Source organism: Eulemur rufifrons, chromosome 8 (genome assembly GCF_041146395.1).
Source record: "Eulemur rufifrons isolate Redbay chromosome 8, OSU_ERuf_1, whole genome shotgun sequence".
Classification (NCBI taxonomy): domain Eukaryota; kingdom Metazoa; phylum Chordata; class Mammalia; order Primates; family Lemuridae; genus Eulemur; species Eulemur rufifrons.
This window is the reverse complement of record NC_090990.1, coordinates 16,296,246-16,323,983: the sequence shown is the minus strand read 5'-3', so window position 1 is coordinate 16,323,983 and position 27,738 is coordinate 16,296,246. Positions and strand designations below refer to the sequence as shown.

The following is a 27,738-nucleotide window of genomic DNA, read 5'->3' as shown; positions in this document are numbered from 1 at the left end:
TTATTTTGCTCTACTAAATCTTAAATGTAAAAACTACTTGACTGTAGACAGTCAAACATTCAGAACACAAACACTGACAGAGGGTGCTCCAGTCACTCCTTGGCCATCGTTCACTTGCTGGAGTGTGTCAGGCTCCTTCTGCCTCATGGTATGCACGGGTACTATTTGCTCTGCCTGAAATATTCTTCCTTTTGCCTTTGCCAGGTGGACTTGCCCCACCGGTATTACATGATTCAGTCACTTCCTGCACGTTCCCTTCATAGCACTTATCACAGTAATGATTAAAATAAAGATGGTAAAACCTTAGTTTCACCACCTTTTATTTTCCCCGCCCAACTCCCACCTCAGCACAGGGGTAAAAACACATGGGGACTATTTCTAAGAAATGTGTTTCCTGTAGTATTAAGGCAAGTAAGTAAAAGTCAGCGGCAAACATTTTTAAATTTAGAAATTTATTCTGTTTAATCCACAAGCTTTATATAGCTTTAGTTTAAAAAAAAAAAAAAAACAAAAACAGTGAAACCAAGACACTATTTCAAAGTCTGGGCCCTTCCAGCCTTCCAAATACAAGAGCTCTGAAAGTTGTATATACCAATTGGAAGAACAAGACAAAAATATGAATGGAGCCATGACATCGCATAAAACAAATTTTATGTAACTGAAGGATCCTTCCTGGGACTAGTTAATTGCCTTTACAAAAGAGGAAGAAAAAACAAAAAACAAAAACAGAACAGAATAGAATGAAACTCCAGTGTTCCAAATCAACTTGTTATACATCAATATAAACCCACAGTGTCCTGGCAAACAACATGCATTCATTTTGTCTCATCCTAGAGCTTGAATCCTGATTCGTTTCAGCAGAGACTCCACAGGCAACAGGAAAGATTGTGGCATTAAAATATTCATTTATACTTTTGTGGTAGTTCAACAGTGGTCTTATTTCTGGGCAAGCTTACAAACCATACAAGGTTGAAAGCATAACTTAAATGGGTTCTAAGACTTAAAGGAGAAAAAGTAAAGAAAAAGAAAAAAAGGAAAAAAAAAAAACCCTCTGAGAATAGCCAGGGGCATTTAAAGGAACCATAAGAATGCCAACAATATTTAAACCCCCTTTTTTAAAAAGGGAATTTTTTTTGGCTTAAAATATTTCACTCCAAATGAATTTATGTCAGCTGTCAATGAAAGAATGTCACTAATACACTGTGGACACCTTTTGCAATGTAAATCCATGCCCTTTTTTTTTTTACATGGTGAACTTCAACCTAGCAATTATTACAACAAATGTTATAGTCTAAAGCTCAAACACATTTTAGCAATTTTGAAATTGAATTGCGTACAAACCAAATGAAATTTACATCATAACAAACATTTCCACCTAAGACTGTGGAGACACTTGAGCCTTCCTCATTGATCTCAGGGCCTTTTCACGCAGGTGCTTTTCTAAGTCATCAAGGTTATCTTCAGCTTCACTTTCAGTCTCCTAAAAAACCAGAATAGTCGTATCATTAAGTCTTGGGACACTAGTGGGAAATACTGAATAAAGAGCAGAATTACACTGTGGTGATGGCTGCACAACTCTGAATACACTGAAACCCACCAAGTCATACACTTTTTATGGGTGTTTTATCTCAGAGAATTCTTTTTTTAAAGGGACATGATCTCGCTCTATCACCCAGGCTGGAGTGCAGTGGCACAATCATAGCTCACTGTAACCCCAAACTCCTCAGGGCTCAAGCAATCCTCCCCACCTTGGCCTCCCAAAGCGCTGGGATTACAAGTGTGAACCACCTCACCTGGCTGCAGAGTTATGCTTTTTAAAAAACAACATTAAACTTTTTAGCAGCCATTTGTGTTCTTATTCTTGGCTCTGGCAAATTACTGCTCTTGGCATGTCAGAACAGAGCGCAACAGGGCCAACCACTGAGTAGCCAATCATTAGAAAAATGATTTAGCTACTGCTCAAACTCAAATGATTATGCCATCTGCATATACACTGCAAGCCAGCTGTATAGAGAGTCCATAAATACCTTCTTAGGCTCTGGCGCTGCCTCTGGTTCTTCTGGGGCTGATGTGGTTGTGGCGGCAGCAATGGCTGCAGGGGTCACAGTAGCTGCAGCAGCTGCAGCCATAGCCTTTTCCTTCTTGTGTTTTTTGTGCTTCTTGTGCTTCTTATCCTTTTTGTGTTTCTTGTCCTTCTTTTTCTTCTTTTTCTTTCCACCTCCTTCTTGATCTGAATTCTAAAAATCCAGAAAAATAATAGCAATATAATCAATCTGATTAAAATTCTGTCCAACTCAACATTTTATTTCCTCAAGGGAATATCCAGATGGACAAATCTCAAGATTTCCAAGGCTCCAGAGGGTGGGGGGAGGAAAAGGTCCAAGGCCAATCACCACCAAGAAAAGTATTCCTACAGATGGGAGCCACACAGAAAGCAAAGAAATTTTTCACACATTCTAAGAATAGGAAAGGGCCTTGAAGGTAATTGATTCTTACAATTTTCCCCAAATAACTTCACATTAAGCCAGGTCTCCCAACTCTAAGGAGAGAGACAGGTACCCAGGACTGGACTAAGTCAGGGGCTACCTCCAGATAAGCTGAATTCCAGCTTTTGAATTCATTAATTATTTGACCTCAGACAAACTGGTTTAACTTTTCCAGAGCTCCTTTTACCTAAAATGGGTTTAATAATCCCTAGCTGATAAAGCTCTTGTGAAGATTAAATGGGAATATATATAAATCACTTTTAACACTTGCCTAACATGTGGCAGGCTTTAATAAATGGCACCAGCTATTAGTCTAAACACATGCCTGTATGAATGCCACGTCTTCAGTCACCATCTGAGCTCTCCTATGTTTAGAGTGGGGGTGATTTGTTCCTCTTCACTGCATATATTCCAAATTTATGCAAAAGGCAGGCTCTGCTATAACTGAATCTGGTCTGTAATTTTTGAATTTCACATCTCTGAGCAACTACTTAAAATTTCTCACAATCCTTTGTTAGCCTACACAACAATTCAGTCAGACCACATTAAGATGACATCCAGCCATTGATTTTATATAATACAGAAATCCGTCCAAGATCAGATTTATGTCTTACAAAGGGGAAAAAATAGTTTAACCTCCAATATTTAATACCCCAATGATACTTTCTTTGCTTTAAAGTGACCATATGCAAACTTTTAAAGGATGTCCAAAACAAGGCAGACACATACTCTCGCCGGTGATGGGCTTGGTGCTGGGCTTTTAGCCTTTTTGACCGGTACGGCTGGTGACCAGTTGGTAGAGGGTGACTGAGACTGGACAGGGGATGGAGGCGCTGGGGGCTTTTTAGCTGCTGGCTCAGGAGATCCAGAGACAGATCGGGAGGATGAGACCCTCCTTACAGACTGTGGGCTTGGTGAGGCAGCCCTAGACAAAGGAAAAAAATGAGTATTTAGCATCGATAACAGACATCTCTTCATAAGAGAAAATAACCAACCACATTAAGCAACCAGGTCACAAACTTCAAACATTTTATAGCACTTAGTTTGCCTGTTGATTCTACTAACATGTATCAAATTCACACCACCTAAGTCTCTCAGAGGGCAGGTAAAGCCCCATAATCCTCTATCACTTCTGTTATTGATGTTTCCTGTATGAAATTAATAATGCCAGTTTCTTACATTACACACACAAGGAAATGTTCTATGTGTCACCTGAATTTAATTTCCAAAGCATAGCCCTCAAAATATCTGATACTACTAAGAACCAAGTAAAAGCCTACAGCACGTAATTTATGTTATAAGGAAATACCCTGAAAATGGAACAGGATTTGTGAATAGCACCCTATAAAGTTTGCCTTAAAAACTGTATTCACAACTTATTCCTTTCTGTAATTTCTTAGTAAAGGAGAAAAAAACAACAGCATCCAAATACAAAGAGCTATGTAAGTAAGTATTCCTAACCAAAAAGCATAAAATATTTTTACTTTTTTGTCTTTTTAGGTTCCGGAGTCCTGGAGACTCTCCTAATAGGCCTAGTACTTGGAGATGGGGACTGCCTTCTTTGGGGTGATGACGATGCTCCTCTTCGAATCGGTGGAGGACTTGAGGAGGTCTGAGGAGCTCGAGGCCGTGGTGAGGGCGAATGCCGTTTGTTTGGTTGTGGTGAGCGGGCCTCCCGGGTAGAGCGGCTGGGGGAAGATCCTTTCCTATGCTTTGATGATAATGAAGGCGATCGTCTCTTGGTGACTGGGGGGCTTCTTTGTTTGGGAGGTGGAGAGTGGGAGACCCGACGCTTTGGTGGTGGAGATGGTGATGCCCTTCGTTTAGGAGGGGGAGGGGGAGAAGCTGTTCTTCTCTTTGGAGGTGGAGAAGGAGAGTATCTCCTCTGTATTGGAGGAGAGTATCTTCTAGGAGAAGGTGTGCGCCGACGTGGGGGAGGAGAAGGAGTCCTGGAAAAACACACATTATTAAGCTGAAAGGCCCAACAGAGTAAGGAAATCGTTTGCAAAGAAGAGTAACCGGTAGTCATGGCCATACTGTAGTTAGCACTAGGCAAAGGGAGTATATTTATAAGTAGACATTTTTATTCTCATATAATGTAAAATAATCACTTAGTAAAACTGCTTATCTTAGATGACTACAAAATAGGACACTCTGATTAATGGAGGAATTTGCAATTTTCAGAAAATTTAAATTTGTCAAGTCATTTGAAATAATATATGAAATCAATTTACTGTTTTTTTTTTTCTTTTTTTTAAAGGAGAACCTTACATTGCTTTGAGGTAACTGTGAACATCAGTTATCATTATATAATAACTAGGTAACTACATTAGCAGGACTCTACTGACCACGGTCAACTTACTCAGGAAGTCTGTGCTTTAAAGAGCTCTCCTATGTGGTGTCCTCTCTGAACTGGCGTTTGGACTCTGTATTAATAATTAGAGTTCACTGCACAAGCTTTAAAGATAACTCCACCTCCCTTCAAAGAAACTGTTCCATTTTCTGTCTCAAAAGACCACTTTTCAAGGGAAGTCTACCGCTGAGCAGAACACATCTCCATGAAAGCCCAACCTGGTCTTCCTCTTAATGCTTAATTCCTATACAATCCTAACTTGCCTCTTAGGAATTAGACTTGAACATAACACTCAGGCTGAAATGTCTAATTTGTTCTTGGATCTTTCAGACTTTGAGCTCAAAATAAATAAATTCCTGCCCAGAATCACCTTTGTAATAGGCCATTTTGGGGGTGACATGGTAAAGTGCAGTTTCATCATTGCGCTTGGGCAATTATTTAGTTCTGAACCTCCATTTCCTCACCTGGAAAATGAGAACAATACCACCTACCAAGCAAGGTCACCTTGAGGACTAGCGGTAAAGAATATAAAACACCTAGCACTTCGGCATGTAACAGGCATTCAAGAGTGGCAGCCGGCCATTATACTGCTTGGCAATGTATTTGAGTAATGCCATTAAAACATTTCTCCCCCTAACTTTTATTTTAAAATTCAAACTATAAAATTACCCTCAGTACTAACTTAGTATCAACTAAAATAGCAATACCACCCCAGTCTTCTACTAATGAACACCATTTTTCTTAGATTCCGGGGACCTTATATCTCCTTAGTTCCCACAAATCTGTGACTGTTCCTCAGTTTTTGTCTTTCGTGACTGACATTTTTGAAAGAGTACTGGTCAGTTTGTAGAATGACCTTCAATTTGATTTATCTGATATTTCCTAATAATTAAACAGAGGTTCTGCACAACTGGCAAGCATACCACAGAGGTATACAGGAAGTACACGATGCTACTATGTGCATTATTAGGGATGCTAACTTTGATTACTTAATCAAAGGAGGTATCTGCCAAGATTCTCTAACGCAATTTCTCTTTGTAATCACTAAATAGAGTCACACCACTTTTTAATATATGTAACACCATTATTGCATACTATAAAATTCACCCATTTGAAGTTTATAATTCAATGGTTTTAGTTTATTCATATAGTTGTACAGCCACTGCCACCCTCCATTCCCACTCCACTACAGGCACCACAAATCTACTTTCAATCTCTATAAATTTGTGTGTTCTGGACTTTTCATATAAATGAAATCATATAATATGTGGTCTTTCTTGACTGGTCAAACAATGCTACTTTAATAAGATATAATAATCACAAAGATTCAAAGTTGTTCCAATTAGCTCCAACTAGCATATTTGACAAAGTACCTTCGTCGTGGTGGTGGTGTAGGAGACCTGCGCCTTCGAGGAGGAGGAGCAGGGGAAGGTGACCGTCGCCTTCTAGCGGGTGGTGGGGAAGGACTTCTCCTCCGTCTACCACTAAACCAAAGATGAATTAGAGTTACTTCTGAGTCAGTGGCATTTATAATTAAGTGACCCAAAAGGCATAGTTTCAATAAGAGCAATATTTTTCAAACTACAGGTCTCAAGACCCATTCATTTTGAATCTGGATGGGAGCCAACATTAAAAATAATAATAATAATAATAATATAATCAAAGTGTTTTACTTGTAAATATTGTTTTGTGAAATTTTTGTTTCAGTACATATAAGCATATACTATGGGTTATGACATAAAACATTCAAGTTTGAAAACATCACCTGAGATCACTGCTTTTTAACTGTGATGCACATCAGAATCACCCATGTTAGAGCCTCTAATACAGAAATTTAAAATGTAAATAGTCCAGTGGCTGAAGACCCAAATCTGGTGTCACTGCTCCAAGCTTTTAATTTTTTGATATATCGCCACTATTCAAAAGTTGCATACTGTTACCAAAATATACTATCTCAAGACAAATGGTCAAAGTTGTTTGAGCACTACTGGGAATAATGCGGTTAAAATATAGATTAGAACTATATAAATCTTAATTCTGCACCCTGTAAACATTTAATCAACACAAAAAGCACACCTGAAAAATATTACGTCAACTGGACTAATAGCAACCTCAAAACAGAAATACTAAAATATACACCAAACCGGTTTGCCACCTTTGGCTAAACTTACATATGCAAAATAGTCAAATAATCGGTTCTTAATTTCTTGCCTAGGACAGGATTGATGCATCCTGGAATTATTTTCCAAAGTTTACTAGGTCTTGGTTCCCCTTTGAAAGTAAGAAAAGCTTGTTAACTGAACAGACAAAATCCTGAAATTCACTACTAAATTTAATTTTCAGTTTAAGTTTGCTTATGCTTTGTGGGTAACTAAGACTTCACTTTGAACACTTTACATATAAAATGTTGGAAACCAGGCTGTATTTCCCCTCTGAAGACACGACACTGAAGCACAGTTACACATAATTCTTCCTCCAGCTCTAAATCCTGGACACCTGATGGCAATTTCTAACAGCATTAAACCTGAAGCTACTAGTACAACTTAATATACTTTTTTAATGAGGAGAAACAAAATCAAACCATGGAGCAGGGCATTAAACATTAGTGTTGATTTCACTGCTGTGAGAAGAGAGATCTCTTTCCAAAATAGAAAGTAGTTTCATAAGGGGGCTGGGGATGGTAAATCAAAGAGAAGAAACTGCATCAATAACCTAATGCTATAAAGCAATTATCTGGCTGCTGTGCTGGCATCACAGAAGCCAGAGGTGATTATAGCTGAGAAAAGAATACTTTAGCATGCAAATTTATATTTTTTAGGTTTTTTTAATTGTCAAACAGTTTCCTCCACTTTCTGCTCCATCACAAACACTACTCATTGGTTCCAAAGGGCCTTTTCCAAGAAAATACTCATTTATTAAAATGAGATTACCTAAAACAACACAGCTTCAAAAACTGAGGTATAAAGAGGACAGTGGGACAGTTTCAGGAAGGATACTTAGAAATTTAGTGGCAGTTAAGGCCTTCAAAAGCACAAAACTGGTTAAGACAAGAGTAGTTTAATGTCAAGAGTACAGGTCTAAGACCTGACTTTATCACTTTGCGACCCAATGAAACTCTACTGCACCTGGGCCTGGTTACAGTTTTACGGTCACGTAGATAACTAATGATCAAAAAGTCTCAACGAGGCCGGGCGCGGTGGCTCACGCCTGTAATCCTAGCACTCTGGGAGCCCAAGGCAGGTGGATCACTCAAGGTCAGGAGTTCGAGACCAGCCTGAGCAAGAGTGAGACCCCCCCCCCATCTCTACTAAAAATAGAAAGAAATTATCTGGCCAACTAAAATATATATAGAAAAAATTAGCTGGGCATGGTGGCACATGCCTGTAGTCCCAGCTACTCGGGAGGCTGAGGCAGTAGGATCGCTTAAGCCCAGGAGTTTGAGGTTGCTGTGAGCTAGGCTGACGCCACGGCACTCATTAAAGCCCAGGCAATAAAGCGAGACTCTGTCTTCAAAAAAAAAAGTTTCAATGAAGATATGTAAAACCCAACTTTCTACTACTGGAAAGACTGAACAGGACCAAAGCCTTATATTTACTTTTAATATTTTAAAAGTTTCTCCCTTGCTTTTCTTGCTTTCTCTGAAGTCACTACAAATACAAAGTCCCTCCCCATTAAATCTAAGGAGCCATTCATTATCCTATTTCTTGGAAAGTATCCAGATACTGTTAAAACTGTGCCCCTTGATGTAAGCTGGCACAAATTATCACCAAAAAGCAGTAGCCAGATAATAAAAATCTAAGTTCAAATGAGGCTCTAAAATGAATATCTCATGTACAAATATACCTATCATTAATTTGATGTGTAAAGAAAAAAACAAACCAAACAACTGAGGAACTTCACAGCCACTGTTTATCCAAGAATAGGAAATTAAGTCATCAAAACTTTTGACATGTAACCCTAATTTACATAGTGTCTAACCAACCTTTTAGTCACTGGCGATTGCCATCGCTTTCCCATCTGCATCCTGAGAGCAGTGGAGAAAAACAAATGTCAAGAATTCCATTCACTAAATTATTTACTTTGATGGAGTTAAATACCACTACCTAGGATAACTTTAAGTGTTCAAAGATGTTGAGGAGTTAATGTGACGATTTAATTGTTTGGTTTATTCTTCTAGTTATGTACACATGACATGGTAATTCACAATTAATTCACAATTTACCCAGTTCTCATTAAATAATTCATAACACTAAAAACCCACACACATACACAAAAAAACAAACAAAACTTCCCTAAAAACCAAACAAAATCTAACCATCTTCTCAAAGTCCTTGAAATGAAGGAGTTAACCAAACTGTAAAATAATCCCATAGCCCATCCTTTATGAAGTTTCATCACAACTATAGAACATCAGTGAAGATCACTGAAGAAAAGACATTACCGAGGGGAAGTCTCTTTCTGGCGCTTTCGTGGTGATGGAGAGGCACTCCGGGAAGGGGAATGTCTCCGCCGCCTGCCTACCTCACCGTTCTTCACATGGGATCTCTTGGGTCGTTCATCTTCTGAGGAGGAGGAGGAACCAGAGTCTATAATTACACAATAAAGAAAAAATTATATTACATTGGTGCTTGAGTCTGTCCAAGTTTTCTGAATCTAAGTGGATGTAGTGTTCACTATATGTACGCAAGCATGTATATAGGCGATCAGTTCTGAACAGAGTCAATATCAATATGTTCAATGACTTCAAAGCCAAGCATAAATAAATATTCATTATACAAATAAGATATATAAGACATTTCCACAGTATAATCCAACCAAAATGATAGAAGCCTAATGATTTTCCAAATAACTATGTAAAGCTTAAAAAACATCACAAGCAATTACTTGATTCTTATTCCTCTAAACTTTTAACGCTATTATGGAATGGTTTGCTTTCCATTTCATAAACATAAACCAAAGATAGTACCCAGACTCAGTCACAGTTACCAAATAAGCTACAGAGTAACTGGTTTAAAAATCAGATCTCTGTGCACACACTCTTTAATCCAACAACTCCAATTATTATTTTACAGATATATTTGTGTAAGTACACAAGAAAACTAGAAATAGCCTAAATGTCCACCAAATAGGTGACTGGCTCAATGTTGCAACTAGCAAAAATATGGGGTAGATTTATAAGAACAGGGAAAGAATGTTCTAAATATACTATTAAGTTAAGGGAGGTAACATAATCTATAGTTTGGGCTTCTGTGGGTTTTTATTTCTGACACCTTTTAACCACAGATGTTGTTATATGCACAGAAAATTTCTGCATGAAAGCTGGGGGGGGCTAAAATGGGAGCGTTGGGAAAATAATCATACTTTACCAACTTTATACCAGTTATCTGTTTTATTATTGTACTCTAAGGATCTGTTACTTTTATAACAATAGAAAATTGTTTTAAAGGACTTAAACCCTGCCCCCTCCAACAGATTTCTATGTAGACACAAATATATTATTCCTCTTAAGTATACTCATTACACACTGATGAGTATTTGTATCTTAAGTATTTTTTTAAATTAGGAAATATAGGTAGAAAAACCATCATCAGTGTCCATACCAGATGAAGACTGCTGGTTCTGTCGTCTGTATTGGCGTCTCTGCTGCACAGAATCTGCTGCAGCCATTTTGCCACCTTTATCTTCTTCTGAAAGATGGATGCATTTAGAAAGTGTTTCTTTAGTTATACATATAGAAAATTTGACAGTTGAATAGGAAATAGCCTTTCAACCTTCATCTGGTTGGATCAAGTAATACAACTACTATTTTTTTTTTACAAAGTTTATAATGCCAATCTAAATGTTGATTTAGACCATCTTCATCAAATATAATAAAAATAAATTTATTTAGGCATTTATTACAGGTCAGGCTGGGTGGCAAGCATTACTTCAGTTAACTGTCAAAAACCTGTATTATCCCTATTTCAGAGATAAAAGAAACAGGGCTCAGATTGATTAAATAACTGAAACAAACCAAAAGCAGTTAAATGTTGGAGCTGGGGATTCCAACCAGGTTTGTCTGACTTCAGAGTCTTAGTTCTTACTCACTAAGCCATATCCTATACAATTAATCTTCAAGCAGAAGGGATGACGAAATGTGTAAAAAATCAAAATCACCTTTAAAACAAAACAAAACAAAACAAAACAACCAAAACTTACCCGATTCAGATAACTCTACTTTTCTAGGCTTCGGTGCTGGTGAAGGGGACTCTCTTTTCTCAGTACCTTTATGTTTTGTCACTAAAAAAGGATCGGGGGGGAAAAAAAACCACACACACATAAGTACAAGTGGGTACATAATAAGATGCCTTCTTAAAAGAATTTATTAAAAATTAAAAAGTTCCTACAAGACCCTGTTGTCATTAAGTGAAGTAGATTCAAGAATTTTTAAATGTTTGGTGAAAAGCCTCGAAAAGTTCTACAATGATTTCCAAATCTTGAGATTCACCCAAGAAAACCAACAATTAAGATAAACTGGGTACTGGTACTAAGTACAGCAAGCTTTCTGCTATGTTAAAACACACAAACAAACAAACAAAAACCCAGGCAGCTCAGTAAACCTCTGCATGCTACCTGAGCTCTATAACCTAAAACACACACAGACCCTCAACTTTGGAGACTTCAACATAAGAGCTTTCAAGTCACTACTGTGGGTGGGTTCAAAAAAGTAATAAAGCTGATAAATGATTAAGAAATAAGATCTGATGAAACTTTCAGAGAAAAAGATATTTGGTCTGTAAAAGAAGAATGATTGGCCACCCAAGAGGCTGAAGGCACTTTATGTAGAACACAATCTTCACAACTGCATGAGGGATTTAAACTACCTGTGACAAAAGAAGCAGATCATCACAATGGTAAAAACTGTTAAACACTAAGACTGGAAGATTCTTTCCAAGCATTAAAAAAGAAAAAAAGACAGCTCTATACCTAAGGTTATAGCAGAAGAGCAGTTATGACTATCTAATTTACCTTTTACCAATTGTATAGAAAATTATTATGGCAACTACCTTTTGTAAGCTTGCTGTATTATACGTACTGTGAAGCACTGTTGCTAGTATCACACCTCCTACTCTCCTCTCACCCCACTTCTCAAGAGGAAAAATCTGAGGCTTAAAAGAAGTTAACTTTACCAGAGGTCACAAAGACGATTTAAGTGAGCTAAGATCCAAAACCAAGACTCTCTTCAGGGCATGGGCTTTGATTCAAAACAGCTACTATCTCTGCTTATAATATCTACCCATTGCTGCAACTAAAATCACAAGTACATACAGACATAATCGTTACTCTTACCATGGATTAACCTGAAACACAATTTCAGAATATCCCTCTGAGAAAGAAACCCACAGACAATTTGATCCCCTCATGATCCTCATACCTGTTTTGTGTGATTAAGGCAATTACCATGGGATGGTTGACTCAGAACGTAGACACATCTAACAGACACTCATATTCAGAATTCTGTAATAGCTTATTCCACAGGGCAGTTACTTATAGAACTAGTGATCTAACACAGCAATCTCATCTTTGCTAAAGCAGACAAAAGTGGAGAATTTACCACTATACTTTTTCAATGACCAGAATTTTATTAATGATTCTACTGAGTAAGGCATTTGGAAAAACTATTATTAGATTGGGTAAAGAATGGTTATCATCTAACTAGTTATGAATTATGGAAGTGGGAAGAGCAAAAGTATATTTAAAATCTGTATTTTAGGCCGGGCGCGGTGGCTCACGCCTGTAATCCTAGCACTCTGGGAGGCCGAGGTGGGCGGATCGTTTCAACTCAGGAGTTCGAGACCAGACTGAGCAAGAGCGAGACCCCATCTCTACTAAAAATAGAAAGAAATTATATGGACAGCTAAAAATATATATAGAAAAAATTAGCCGGGCATGGTGGCACATGCCTGTAGTCCCAGCTACTTGGGAGGCTGAGACAGGAGGATCCCTCAAGCTCAGGAGTTTGAGGTTGCTGTGAGCTAGGCTGACGCCACGGCACTCACTCTAGCCTGGGCAACAGAGTGAAACTCTGTCTCAAAAAAAAAAAAAAAAATCTGTATTTTAACAAATTCAAAGAAATGAAATAAAAATACTTTAAAATTTTTAACCATCTCAGGCTCTTTTTCTAGCCCATATTCTCCATTTTTAAGTGTCAGTTAATTCTCAATTCCTACAAAGATATTATAGGCATTCATTTATCTATAAAACCACATATCCAAGTTATCCCCTTGGAGAACTGAGTTTCAAAACTTATTTTAAAAGCTGGTTGTTGGTATGTCAAAATACATTTTCCCCTAAGAAACATTAAAAATGTGGTTATGCTTCCAAGATAATAGGCAAATGCCTACTTAGTAAACAATACAATTGAACTGTAATATCATCTACATTTCTTTCCAATGGAAATATACATTTGGAGTTGTACCCTAATTCAATCTCTCATTAATGACCTAGATGAAAGTCTTTATTAATACATTTAGACGATCAGAAAAGTATACATTTACTCCTATTCTAATATGACTGAATCACAGCATTAACATTACAAATAATGATAATGTTTCAGATTTGTTTGTCTACATGAGATTTTATACTGTTTACTTTGTTATGTCAATGTTATTTTAAGTATACAAGGGGCAAAATCATTCTAGCATTAAGTCAGAAATCTAAGGCAACTCTAAGACCAGAATTTAAAAATTACTGCAACATTCCTGTTAATTATTAATCTCCCAGACTTGCCCAAAAGATCACTTGTAAAGATAAAATCACTGTGACCAGAAATAGCAAAACCATTAAGTGTCCACAGAGCACGATTTACATGGCTAAGCTCATCTAAATAAATCAAAATTGCCACCACCACAGGTACATATACATTTACATAGTCCACTGAATGTGCCACTGATTTCAAAGTAGTATTTTATGTATTACTGACATAATGCCAATTTAGCCATGACATGCCAATAATTACAAAATGTTTCCCCTAAGATCCCTTCAAATAATTCACTCTTAAGTTCCCCAGAACCCTTTTCCTGTCTCCCTCCTGCTTCAATTGCCCACTATCAATAGCAAAGCCCTAAAGCTCTGATTATCGGTAACTACATGAAAAACAAACGTGAAATATATTATATTTCAGTGATACTGGTCTTATTAGCTGTCGAAACTGCAAAGAAGGAATTTCTAAAATCATACTACTAGGTACAGAAGCTAAAGAATTTCACCCTGTCCTCCATTTTCCCTCCTTTAGCAATCAAAGAGGAATTTGGGGGTAGGAAAGTTAGGAAAAGTATTATTTAACTAGAAAGAAGTAAGAATTCTTAAAATCCTATTCCTGGTTGATCTTGACCAAGTCACTTAACCTGAAAATCCATTTCTTGATGACAATTGCTAAGGTCTTTTCTAGCTCTGAAATTTCATCACAGAGGACTGGAATCATTTAATATAAAAGGTTATTATTTCCAAGCAGCTCAAACCAATTATTCAGCTTCAGCGGACACAAGGCAGCCTCTGACTATACTGCCCACAGTGTCTCTCTTTGGTTGGGATCTGTCTGGACGTGGAAGCCCTGTCCCAAAACCTGTAAGAATACAACTAGTCACTTGCCTTCCATCGTAACTTATTTCTCTCCTATGTACATATCCAGTGTCTTATTTGCAAAAAGCAGATACCAAAACACAAGGGGTTAGAACCTGTGTAGACTCTCTTTAAAAAGGTAACTAATAATTCTTCTCGACTTATTTAACAAGGATTTAGACCTGCTATTCTGGGACTTTTGTAACTCTTTGGCTATATGATGTAAATAGAAAAATAACTGGATGTGTTTTTGCAAAGTAACTGGTAGGAATATTTATAATAGTATTTTTTCCCTACAGAGCTTTCTAGCTCCAAAATATTCAGGAAGTACAAACTTCAAAGGAAAAGACAAAATAGGTCAGAACAATGGGCATTAGATTTCGACATGGTGACTGAAAATGATGGACTAAAATTCTTCCAATTTTGAACAAAGAGTAATTAATATGGTGCATGAGGTTATGAAAATAGTGATCTGAGGCCCTCTCTCATACTTAAGTCTGAATGAACCTGGAACAGTTAAAAGGTTTCTCTATTCTCACTCAGTTGCCTGTTTAGGTCTAAATGACCACATCTTATTTTTTTATGTATCATCAAATTCACTTAATGTTAAAACTCAGAAAATAATCTAAACATTACTTTTTAGAAATTACTATTGTCTACTGGTCCTCCTTTTACTCTGACAGTTTACCTATATCTCACTGAAACAGACCCCCCCCCCCCCGCCCCCCAAACAAAGTAAAATTTGCCTTTCTAGACATCACCACATAGCAGTGTTGGTGGTGTGGGGAGACAAAGCAGCAGGGTGGCTGATTAGACATCCTGGTCTCATGAAGCTCATTAAAATACATAGTGAAAGTTCTGCCCATCCCCATTTATTTCTAACCAGAAATTTTCTTTTTTTTTTAGAGACAGGGTCTCACAATATGTTGCCCAGGCTGGCCCTGACTAGGCTCAAGTGATCCTCTCAGCTCAGCCCCACAAGTAGCTGGGACTACAGGCACACACCACCACACCCAGCTCTAACAGGGAAATTTTCAGTGTAATCAGAACAACCCCAATATGACTGCTCTTTAAAATCCAATTGCTACAGCAGCTTTTAAGATCATCCCCGTCCCCTACTACTCACCTTTCAGGCTGTGTATCACTTCAGCCCTAAGCACCAGAGGCCTGATTCAAATGGATCCTACAGTTTTCTCCATGTGTATTTAATGCTAAAAGGACAAACCCCAATAGACCACAACCTTCACTTAGACTAGCACAGCATTCTACTTGCCTGGCAGGATCACAGATCATAAATTCCTCAGAAATCAATCTGCACAATAAAGCAAGGACAACATTCAGAAGAACCCTGCCTAGAGCCTAAATTAAAAAACAAATCAGCTTTTAAGAGGACACCATGTCCTTCCCTTGGGAGCACAATGTGGTCAAGAAAGAACTAAAGCAGAATATGAAGTCCTCAAATAAGATATCACACCAAAAAAACTTCAGGGAAAAAAAAGTTAACTGGTCTCATAGTAATAAAATGATCTTTTACCATGACAACACAAACTTTGATAAGTTACCCCAGCTCAAACAGCCTACAGCTGGTAATGTATTTCTCCACCTGCTCAATGCCAGAGGGCACTGCTAAAAATAAAGTGACTTTGCATGTAAACTCTATTTCATACTTTGAGAGTGGGCAGGGAGAGACAACTGACAATGCTCTTTGGAGCCAAAGAAAGAGAGAACATATTTTCATGTGTTTGATTTTTACCTTTACCTGAAGTTCTCCCTGGAGACACAGAAACACGACTTTTTCTTGTACGATTTGATTGCTGCGGTGTTGGGGAATGCCGAGTTTTTGGTGGTGGAGTTGCAGGAGGTGATGGCCTGTGCCTTCGCCTTGGAGGACTTGCTGAAGGAGATAACCTACGAGTTTTTCGAGGGGGGCTGGATGTCCTCTTGGGAGGCTTCTTTGGCGGTGACCGGGAACGAGATGAAGAGGATGATGAGCTACTCCCAGACAAAGATGCTGATGAACGCCTTCTTCTGTGGAATAAAGTATTCATATTCACTGATCGCATACTTACAATAAAGAAATGACCTTACAGGTATGAACAGTTTACATGAAAATACAGCTATTTTAATCCAACTTTTGAGTTTATGTAGCTAAGCACATGAATGAGTCCAAAAAAATGGAAATAAAACCATAGCCTAGGACAGGAAACAGCTAGTTCTGAGACTAAATATAAATAACTTAAATCTGATAAATGTTTCTATTTGAGTTGTCTCTCCAGTTAAAAACTTGTCAAGTTGAACGCTATAATACAATAACCAACCCATTTCCTTTTTCCTTCTGAATGATATTGGTGTTTTGGAGTTTGCATACAAAATTTGGGTGGCATAATATTGTTCATTTAATAATAGAACGTCAAGAAATCTTTAGGTTGCATTTTTTAAAAAAGCTGTGCAAGATTAGGAATTCATTTAGCTACATAAACTTAGAAGCAGGGGCCTCTCGAATTCTGCGGCAAAATGTGTGGTAAGTTCTGTTGCAATTATGTGTACCTGCAGAATTCACCTTTGGCGGAAGAATTCCTGAGAACCTGAAAAAAAGAAACCCTACCTTAAGTGTGAAATAAAAACTGGCTGAAAGGGAATCTTACATAATCTTCAAAATATTTTGACTGCTAAATGGCTTAGTAAGCACAATTAAAACATGCTGTTTGCAAAACTCCAATATAAGAAATAGCTGTTTCCACTAATCTCGTACTAGAAAGCATCAGCATTACTTTTCTCCTAAGGAGGAATAATCAATTTTAGAAAAGTGTAATGCTCAGTTGACTAACCTTTCACCTCATACTCTCATCTAACAGTAGTAACATGAATTCTATAATTTCTAATAGTGATAGTAGTAGCTCAATATACCTTGACAACCCCTCCCCAAAGAGAAAAAAATATATATATATACATATATATTTTTAAAGTATGAGGACTCTAAAAAACTTGATTGCAGAAACAAAATAACTTTATGGAGTTTATCTGATGTTTCCTCTCTTTATTTCTAAGTTGACTCAGTTCCCTGAAAAAACCTTAAAACACTCAAAACACAGAAAATTCTGTCCAAAGTATAACTGGAAGCTTAATTATCATAGTTTCTTCTAAATAAAGGCAAAGTATACCATCAATAAAGCACAAAAACTCTATCGGACCTCTGCTTTGGACAGATTTAGTCACAATATTAAAAACCACATACCCAAGAGGTAACTATTTTACCTTATGCTCACTTTAGAATGATATAATGAACAGAACACTGGTACTAGCAGGATTAGATTTACGCTAATTTCTTCAAAAATAACTAGACACCAAACTACTAATATCTATGGAATTGGATTATGAGAAATGTTCAATTCATGTTACTTCTGTTAGAATTATAAGCCATCACTTCTTGGTCTTTTGTCTAAGATCAAGTGTAGAATTGTTTATAAGCCTCGTTACTTCTATAAAAAGAAAAAACCACATTAACAAAAATAAAGTGTAAGAGCAAATGAATTACTTTAATACTGGTAAAAGTAGCTTACTGGCCCTGTAGTCAGCTACTTTTCAGAAGCCAGTTAAAAGCTAAAAGCCAAAGGGAAGGTGGCCAATTCCCTTACTTGATAGGATTTCGTCCTGAGGTCTAGAAGGGTAAAAGTTAACACAAAGTATCAATAAAATGGTGAATTTCTTATTATTTTCCAATACTGGACTAGACATTTTTCACAGCACAAACAGCAGCATTACACTTCAAATGACATAGCATCTTTAGAAGACATTATCTAGTATCATTTATGAGTTCTTTCTTCCAGGGGGACATTAAAGATTATCCTAAAATTATCCCAAAACAAACATAATCCCAGTGTCAGACACCTGACACTTCCAAATTTAAAAAAAAAGAAAAATCTCACCGTCTTACGGGAGATCTACTCCTTCTATGCCTTGGTGGAGGAGGCATTCGTCTTGGTGGAGTTCTTCTTCGAGGAGATGGGCGCCTTCTTGGGCTTGGGCGCCTTCTAGGTGAGTATGATCTGCCATAACAAACAGAATTTGGAAAATTGTAATCTTTGAAATTCGTTAAATTGATTTTTAAAATGTGGCCATTGAGAAAACTAAATCAAGAGTTCTTCCCTCCTGGTTTATTCAGGTCCTTTTATGCAGAGATTTTTATGGCACATAGAAAAAGTATTCTGAAATTCTCTATGTAAATCCAAAGAACAACATTTGTAACTAAACATTTTCTACTGCTTTGAAATTATTTACATTAATTCTACATAGGCAAGCTGCACATAAAATCTAAGGTCTATGCTGATCTTAAACTCACAACCCACCTTGATCGGGATCTATGGCGCCGTCTAGGTCGAGTATGAGAAGGAGAGCGAGACCTTGTCCGGGATCTTGATTTGGAACGTGACCGAGATCTCGGTCGAGTCTTCTCCTTTTCCTTTTCTTTTTTGGAATTTTTTTCTGGAGAAGGTTCTTTAGGCTCTGGTATAGGTTCAGGCTTGGGAACTTTCAGGATGTCACTGTGGAAACAAAAGCTCATTTTTTTCCCCCTCTTCTACTCATATTCCCAAGTCAGTCTTAACAATATAACACCATATTTCTCTTTAAAAAGTTCTCAAAATCCATGAAGACTTCTCTCTAGCTCCAAAAAATACATACATATCGGTGAAATCCAGTAAGCCACTAACGAATTATAACCACTTACATTTTTTAAAAGTGCAAAGTTGTCCACAATATATTGAGAAAAAAGCAAGTTGCAATATATAAAATACCTGAAACAGTACAACCAACAGAATAGTGGTGTCATTTTCCTTAAACATACTCTCCCTATACAATTTAAATTTCTTTTCAACACTTTTATAATTTAAAACGTTTAGAAGAAAATGATTTTATGCTTTTAACTCAGAGATGCCATTATTTGCAGTCGCTATTAACTGCCTAAAATTTTGATTATGTATAAATGAACTTTCATGTACTTGCCTAGTAGAAGTTGCCTCTTGTACCGAAGGTTCTTTTACTTTTACTGAAGGTTCTGGGAGCTCTGGAGTTTTTTCCTTCTTTTCTGGAGCAGGGGAAGGACTCCGGCTCTTGGTTCTGTGACGGGGAGATCGAGAATGACTGCGCTTTCTCTCTCTCCTGACAGGGGAAGATCGTCTTCTAGGGGAAGGAGATCTGGATTTGCGTCTAGGATGAAAGCAATTTTTTTCAGGTTTTTGAATAACGTGGATTGGGGGAGAGGGTCAAAGGGAGAATTGAGAATTAATCTTAGTTATACTACTGTTGTTTATATGAGACATTTACCTATGAAAATAAAATATCCTATCTCATGTACTTGATAGGGAAGGGGACAAGAGAAAACCGGAAAAGCAAGGAAATGAAAGATAACATTCTCAAGTGTATGTTATAAGGGAAGAAAGCACTAACTTGGGACTCTAGGCTTAGGTTCTTAATCATTCCCAGAGATCATTCAAAGACCAATTTTTCTGAAGAAAAGAGGGTGCTTAAAAGTAAAGTGATATTTCCTGACAATAAACCAAACCAAGCAAAATATAACATTTAAATGCAGACAGATCACATCAGAGTTCATCAGAAAGAGCCCAAGTGTGACAGAAAAGTGACTAGTGTAATTAAAGGAATATGTTCTTCAGAATAGAAGAAAAATATATCAAACTTGCATAAGATAACTTTTTTGGAAGATGAAAAGCCCCTTTCCTTTTCAATAGTAGCTTCCCTAACTCTAAGGTTTTTTCTTTTTTTTTTTTTAAGACAGAGTCTCACTCTGTTGCCTAGGCTAGAGTGCCATGGTGTCAGCCTAGCTCACAGCAACTTCAAACTCTGGGGCTCAAGCAATCCTCCCGCCTCAGCCTCCTGAGTAGCTGGGACTACAGACACACATGACCATACCTGGCTAATTTTTTCTATTTTTAGCAAAGATGTAGTCTCGCTCTTGCTCAGGCTGGTCTCGAACTCCTGACCTCAAGTGATCCTCCCACCTCGGCCTCCCAGACTGCTGGGATTACAGGCGTGGGCCACTAAGACAGGCTAAGGTAATAGTAGACCTAGTTCATTGGTAGTCAAGTAGTTACCACCATAATTTGTGCTTAACTCTACAAGTATTGCTTTCATGAGAAGTACATTTTAGTACCAAATATATAAATCAATGGCACAAAGAAATTACCACTTCCCTTTAGTAATTCCAGCAGACATTTATGTATGAAATACACAGGACCCTAAAAACGAAAAGCCTAATGGAATTCTCACCTTTTACCACAAATATAGCAGAAACTGAGCTGTGGATTTAAGAACGTGAACCTAACAATAGTGTCATCGGAAGTCAGAAGAAATAAATGATCTGAAGTTTGGGTTCAATATGACCATCTAAGAAAAGCAGAACAGGGAATTAGGTTAAGTATAATATGAATGGGTAATAAGCACAGATTTTGAGTACAGATTTCAAAAAAAAGGAAATGGAAAGAAAAAATAATGAGTCAGAGTTTATTTTTAAAAACTCAATTAATTGTTGTATTTAAACTAAAGCAATCCGGAAGAAGGCTAGATTTTGATTTAGGAATTAAGAGTTGAGTGTTCGCTTCGGCAGCACATAATGCTAAAATTAGAATGATACGAAGAAGATTAGCATTTAATAAAAAAGAAAGGAATTAAGAGTTGGATAACTCACCAAGATTTTAGAGACAATTATAGCCAAATGATCTGTCTCAAACAAAGATGAAAGATTTCTTTAGTCCAGAGGCAAGCCACAGCTCACTGTGTAAACTATATGATGAAAGAAAACTCCCTGAATAATGCCACTAGATTACTTTTTAACTGTGGAAGTTTCTACACACAGAATTCCTTAAGATCTAAAATATCAGTAAAACATCAGCTATGCAACTACTGTATAATACCTTCTTGGGCTCCGAGATCGCTCCCTTTTTTCTCTGTTGCTTTCTTTTTCTTCCTTATCCCTCTTATCTTTGTCTTCATCTTGCTTTTTCATAGATGCCAATTTTTCCTGTTCAATCTGCAAAGCACACAGTTGAACATTTAAGAAGAAGCCAACTGAACACTACTTTTCATATGTGATAAACACCAATGCTGTAACTGTCATTTCATCAGCCTCTGCTCCTGAACAAGACTCTTGTTTCTTCACTCACATTATAGGTGTACATTAAGATTGGTAATATATCCACTTGTTTACAAATGAATAAATACTTGCTGAAAGCTAATCCCTAAGAGCTGAACTAAAGAGATGTTGCCATTTTCAAGTTTACTTTAAAAAATTACTTTTAAATTCATCTTATTCTTCTATAATTTTATATGTATTGCTTATATGAAGAACTTATGCTTACCTTTTACACTGTTATTTAAGTTCAAATTTTTTTAAGACAGATGTACTCATATTAAGAATTTTAAAAATCTACCAAATTACTGGACTCTGGAAAAATGACATTCTAAACTCAATGTTTGGGTTAGAGGGAGAATCAGTGAACCAAAACTGAATGTACAAATCTATTACAGCAAAGCAAAACAACACAGTGATTCTAGCTAGGTCATGTAAAACTCAAGGCGTCTCAGCAGTCTGGATTGGATACATCTCTCTCAAATCAACATTACATCACCTGTCTCTGTTTTATTTCTTCTTTCTTCAGTTCTAGGAAAGCAGAGGGAATTCCCGCGATGTTTTCTTGTGCACTTAGCAGCAGGGGCCACAGTTCTCCCATAAATTCTCTAGCATTTTTTCCATTCAAAAACCCAGTCAGGTTGATTTGCATCATTTTGGAGTCTGGATTCTGCAAAAAGACATGACAGGAAGAAATACAGGTTACTTCGAAACAAACCAACCAATTAACCTAAAACTCATTTAAATTAGTATTTTTTAAGTCTACCACAGGGGCTTAGATATATATAATCTTTACTATTTTAAAAATAGTCTTCCCTAGTAGCTTCTCAGCAATATAATCTCTAGCAGATTACCAAATTCTCTCTCATTCTACCAAAATCATCAGAGCAGCCTGTTAATCCTTTGTGGATTTCATAAGTATTTTCAGACTGTGTGGCTGTTAATGGGTCTTACATTTATTAACTTTAAAAACCATCATGGAACATCCACAAACTCTTGTATTTACTAACAAGAAAAGTGTTTGCTCGCCTGGAAATTTTCCCCAATGAGAAAATGGAAAAGTACATAAACTGTTCACTTCTCTAACACTGTAAATAGCTTTCTATAAAATATCTATTGTCCAGTTATGAAAACTAACAAGTTATGCATGCACTCTGTAACTTTTGAAGACTAAGCTAAAAGCCTGACTTCTACATAAGGAAAATCTATTACAACAATGCCTCAAATTTTCAACTGTCCACAAAGGGCTAAGAGGTCAAGATTTCTCAAAAATAATTAGGTTTTTAAATTCTAAATTTCTTGGTCAAGCAACAAGGTCTGTATAACAAGCACAGCTCAATAGCACAAAGCAAGTACAGATTCCAGGTGTCTTCAGTTTCTTCTTGGAACCTTGGGGGTTTGGAATCGCCAAGTCCCCTGTAGAGAAAGATGTTCCCTTGGCTTGCTTCCGACTCCCTACTGCAACTCAACCACCTTGAGTTTAATGTTATATCATTTATCTAAATTGCAAAAGACGAACAAGCAATAATGAGTACACAACCACAAAAAAGGAAAAGAATTGTTTAAAAAAGTTCTAAACTTTAATCTCATGCTCACTATAAGGGGAATACTACCAAATACTTAGGTTTTAAAAATGCACTAAAATACAAATCAGTAAAGCATTTCTCCAATAAAATCTATCTTTAATCATCATTTAAAAAATGTTCTCCCATGTTCTTGGCTTTCTAAGTAAAATGCATATACTTTATAGGAAGTGCTTTCTTAAAATTAGTCTTTAAAAATATTTAAAGCAAAATATAAACACCAAAATTATTTTAAAAATAGAAATACCTTATCAGTTGAAATGCCAACTGTTCTGTCAAAACACAAGTGTGAACTCTTTGGGAAAAGGATTAATGTAAGAGTAAATTCACATTGGTATATTTGCAAAAATGTCATATGATACATGTTAACTGTCCTTTGGGTTGCTGTGGCAAAATAGCAAACTATCTTACAACAAAATGTTTTTAAACACAAGTTCTTTTATCTCATATTATCTCATATATGAACAATTATATTAACTGGTTTGAACAATGCTGCCAATTTGTCTGAAGTTTAATTGTAAACAAAAATCCTGTGACTAAAATGTAATTGATGACTAAGCTGACATGCAGCTACAACTAAAGACTTCAGTTCTTTTAAAAACAATATCTAATCAAATCAGAATTGCCCCTCATGCTTCACATAAACGTCTATCTCATAATATAATAGTATTTTAAAAGAGCAGTGTACAGCTTTACCCAATTGCTCTTTCCTGTTTGTGTTTTTTGTTGTTGATGTTTGGCCACTTTACACAACTCACCTCCAAACACACACTGCATCATCAAGGGAGTTGGGTCAGAGCGACATTGGGACACTCACTCTGCTGTGACCTAATAAGGTGATGGTGCTATACTTCAGACGCAAGGAATAACTTCCATTTTGGTTCAGGCCTTTTAAATCATAAATCACATTATCATTAGAAAATTGCTGTCAAAGTAACTTAACATGTAACAGCAAAATTACAAACAATAAGTTTGATTTTTCACCTGTGTAGCTTTCAAAACTATGCACCTTCACTAAACTTCCAGCCTTAATAGTTGTTTACAAAGTGAATTCTTTTCACAACAAACATTGTAAAATAACCCTCCTATATTTGCACTCCATAGAAAAATTCAGTTTCCATAGAATCACAAATTATGTCATATATTCAGAAACAAGAGCCACTTGTATATTAGTACCTTCACTTCCAGCTGGTTGAATATAAACTCAATCACAACATCATCTTCAAACCCAAGGATTTCTGTTACTCGTTTTGTTATCCAAGGCTTTATAACCTCCAAATTTACTTTGCTCATGTCCACCTGATGAAACATACAAACAATTATTGAGTACAACTTCACAATCCTAAAAACACCCTTCATGTAACAGTTTTTTCTAATGAAGTCCCTTTTAGCTTACAAGTTCTTTGTTTGGCGTAGTATAATCTGCTAATTCTTACTTTAAGAATTGTGCTGTATGTGTGGTGGCTAAAAGGTGGCAAATGTTCAATTATGAATGTTTTTCTTAGCATTCAAGTTACGATCCATCTCCAAAACAACCCACCCCCAAAACGTGAATCAACTGTGCTATAAACATGCAGAATAGTCTCATCTGGAATACCTTTTTTTCTAGGCATTCTGCAAACTTCAGCTGCTTCAGTAGTTTCTTCTGTTTGTTGCTGAACCGATTATCCTGTTCCGCACTTGTTCCCTGAAGGAAGAGAAACCCATCTTAATTAAGGGTTCAAAGTTAAATCCTTGCCTTTTATTAGGTAATAATGGCTATGACCTTTATAGTCAAAATAGGGCAATCAAGTAAATTGAAACACCATAAATAACATTCATACATGCGAAATATATACTTTTCCTAATACAGCTGACATTTTTAAAACTTGACAGTTTTAGAAATCACAAAATAGATGATCGTAACAAGTCAGCCAGGTGTGGTGGCACGAGCCTGTAATCCCAGGCACTCAGGTGTCTGAGGCAGGAGGATGGCTTGAGCCCAGATGATCAAGACCAGCCTGGGCAACAGACACCCCACCTCAAACCCTTCCCTCCATAATACAGCAGTATATGGCATAAAGCCAACCCCTTCCCATATCCAATGTTAAGTTTGATTTACACCCTTTCACACCTTTTCCTATGTCAACAGATATTTAAGGCTTTTCTATTTAAATGAGAACACATGGAGACATTTGTAGTTTCATTCTTTTTTGAAAAGGCAGTGGCATGCTTGCAAAACTACTGTGGCAATGCATATAAAAAGAGGGAAAAGGAAAAAAGAACATTTTGTGTTGTGTTAGTGTTCCACAATGGTAAAAATCTGGAATGCATGAGAAATACAGATTTACCTTAATAAACTAAATTTCAGCAAAGAACTTGGAAAACTTACAAGGGAGCTTACAAATACTATGTTAGAGCATCAAGTGATCACTAATTAGTCTTTTTGTTTTGTCATTCCTACTGGCCCAAATAAACATGGAAATAACTGGCTGTGTGATCTAAAATCTAATGATTGGTTCACTGAGTTGGCCACACTCCCTTGGAAAGTGATCAAAAAATTGTTTGGGAAGGTAAAGAACCTGGATTAAATTCCAATTCTGCCTCTTAGCCATAGGATCTCAAAGCAAGTTATCTAGTCTCCCTGAGGATGTTTCCTTACTTGCTAAAATAGGAGCAATGAAATCTACCTTGCAGTGTGATTGTGTATACCAGAAATGATATATGTAAAGTACCCACCATGTGCACTTCATTAACTGGAAGATATCATTTCTATCTTACCTGAAATATTGTTTATCTGGTTGACAGTGTACTAGAAAGATAACCACCTAAAAATCTTTTAGCTTAAGAGTGTAAATCAGTTAATTGTTATATTTAAGGAATTGTAGGCAGTATATAAAAAACTGTACCCTCTCTCAGATTTTTACTAACACCAAAAGGAAATTTCAAAGTGTACATCAATCACCTTGTTTTTTTTTTTTTTTTTTTATTGGAACTCCTTTCCACAGGAAATACTTGACAAAAGCCAAAATAATAGGCTTTTGCTTCAAAATATTAGTTTTGCACCACAGGAGATGGTGAATATTTACTACAAAATACTTCGATAGAAATTACAAAATAGAAAGCTCATCAGCAGTGTGAGAATTTGGTAAGGTCATTTGAAACCATCATTCCAAACTATTTCCTTGTTTGCATGACCTAAGAACAGTCAAGTAACTGGCTGTCTTAGCTCAAATGCTTGGAATAATATTGTAACTTTTGATGAAAAACTCGCTGGCATATTTAAAGTCAATTAAAAAATTTCAATGCCCAGTTTGGACTGTCAAAAGGTATTTTTACTAAAGCCCTGGCCTTCCCCTCTTCCAATTTTTCCTTTAAAAACACATGCACACAAACTGCAAGTTACATGCTCCAAAGAGTAGAGTCAACACGTATTACAGAAAATGGAGATTTTGGGCTTACACCAACCGGTCTGCCTCTATATGACTCCATTCTACATTAAAAGAAGTTGCAAGCCCTGAAGGGATCATTGGTGCTCAACTCTAGCCCTACAACTGTCCCTTCCCACCCATCTAGATCTTGACCTAGTGCTAATTTCCTACAGGAGTGGAATACATAACAGGCTCCAGCACAGCCAGATAAAGTCTGGGGCCCGAGGACCAACTACAAGGCAACTTCCCCGCCTGCAGGCGATGCGCAGGCAGTGACGGGAGAGCCTAGCTAGGTAAGTCACCTTTTCGCCAGCGGACTCCAAGAGTAAAACAAACGGGGGCGAGGGGAGTGCAGGTATAGGGCGGGAAGGAGAGTTGATTCGCTTCATAATCTGCCTCCGCACACGCGCCTACTATTCGTCGCATCCTCTGCTCTCAAAGAGCCTCAGATTCCACCGTTCCTAATACATATTAATCTGAGTTCTCTTCCCCGAAGGGATATCAAATTGGGCGGGAGCTCCCGCGAACTCTGACCTGGCGCCTCCGCGATAAGACCCGGAGGGAGGACTGGGGGTGGGGCGTGCGCCCGCTTTCTCAAGAAAAGCCGCTAAACGCCGCTTCCTGTCCTCCTCTCCCTAAGCGGCTCTCCTGAGGCATACACCCGCCCCCCAAACCGTACTCTCCGTGTCCTCCAGCTGCCAGGCACCTCGGAGTACCCTCCAGCCTCCCCCTAGGGACTTCCTCCTCGCGGCTCCGCTAGGCCCCAGGACCCAGCGGCACGCGGGGTGCTCAGCTTGCAGACCCCGCCAGGCAGGCGGGCAGCGAGGCACCGCTCCGGCCCATTCCCGCCGCCATTTTCCGGCCACCGTCGCCGCCGCGTAGGGGGGACGATCCCGGAGGAGGAGACTGCGCAGGGGCGCACCGGTCTTCGCCGCAGCGCAGTTAAGGAGCGTCCGCCAGCACCAGGGATCCTCAGGATCTCCGAAGCCTTCCTTCACTGGCTACCGTGTCCCAAGTTTAGGCCTTCTGCCCGGCCTTACGAAGAAGCCCTTCGCTTCACCCCAGATCCTCGCGCTTCTACTTACGCGGAAGAATCCCGCGTCCATCTTGCTGCCTCGCTCGGAGATCGCTCCCTATCCCAGGGTGCACCGCGCCGCCGCGACGG

The 27,738-nt window shown here is 37.7% G+C and overlaps 1 protein-coding gene across 28 annotated transcripts; it reads right to left on the bottom strand.

Moving 5' to 3' along the window:
- Positions 1 to 416: 416 nt before the first annotated feature.
- On the bottom strand, positions 417 to 27,738 carry SRRM1 (serine and arginine repetitive matrix 1). Of its 28 annotated transcripts, none has more exons than XM_069479590.1 (19): positions 27,659 to 27,706; positions 24,761 to 24,850; positions 24,340 to 24,462; positions 23,922 to 24,051; positions 22,080 to 22,250; positions 21,366 to 21,481; positions 19,441 to 19,554; positions 18,786 to 18,980; positions 18,366 to 18,485; positions 16,193 to 16,467; positions 11,038 to 11,118; positions 10,440 to 10,523; positions 9,281 to 9,425; positions 8,822 to 8,863; positions 6,213 to 6,323; positions 3,971 to 4,435; positions 3,216 to 3,411; positions 2,028 to 2,237; positions 417 to 1,480 (listed from the first exon to the last, which is right to left on the bottom strand). In XM_069479590.1, exons 5-19 carry the CDS (start codon positions 22,233 to 22,235, stop codon positions 1,376 to 1,378), a joined length of 2,415 nt encoding a protein of 804 aa, XP_069335691.1. In that variant the 5' UTR covers positions 22,236 to 22,250; positions 23,922 to 24,051; positions 24,340 to 24,462; positions 24,761 to 24,850; positions 27,659 to 27,706; the 3' UTR covers positions 417 to 1,375. The 28 variants fall into 28 exon arrangements, with proteins under 28 accessions (XP_069335691.1, XP_069335680.1, XP_069335663.1 ...); XM_069479579.1 differs by having other exon boundaries at positions 10,440 to 10,526; positions 19,441 to 19,644; positions 27,659 to 27,705; XM_069479562.1 differs by lacking the exon at positions 23,922 to 24,051 and having other exon boundaries at positions 10,440 to 10,526; positions 19,441 to 19,644; positions 27,659 to 27,738.

Bases quoted from the DNA above. Each gene is read 5' to 3' on its own strand.
- SRRM1 (XM_069479562.1), bottom strand. From the start codon at position 27,679: ATGGACGCGGGATTCTTCCGC. The intron at 24,851-27,658 runs GTAAGTAGAAGC...CTCTTCCTTCAG, and splicing joins TGGACGCGGGATTCTTCCGC to GGAACAAGTGCGGAACAGGA. The intron at 4,436-6,212 runs GTACTTTGTCAA...GTGTTTTTCCAG, and splicing joins ACACCACCACCACGACGAAG to GACTCCTTCTCCTCCCCCAC.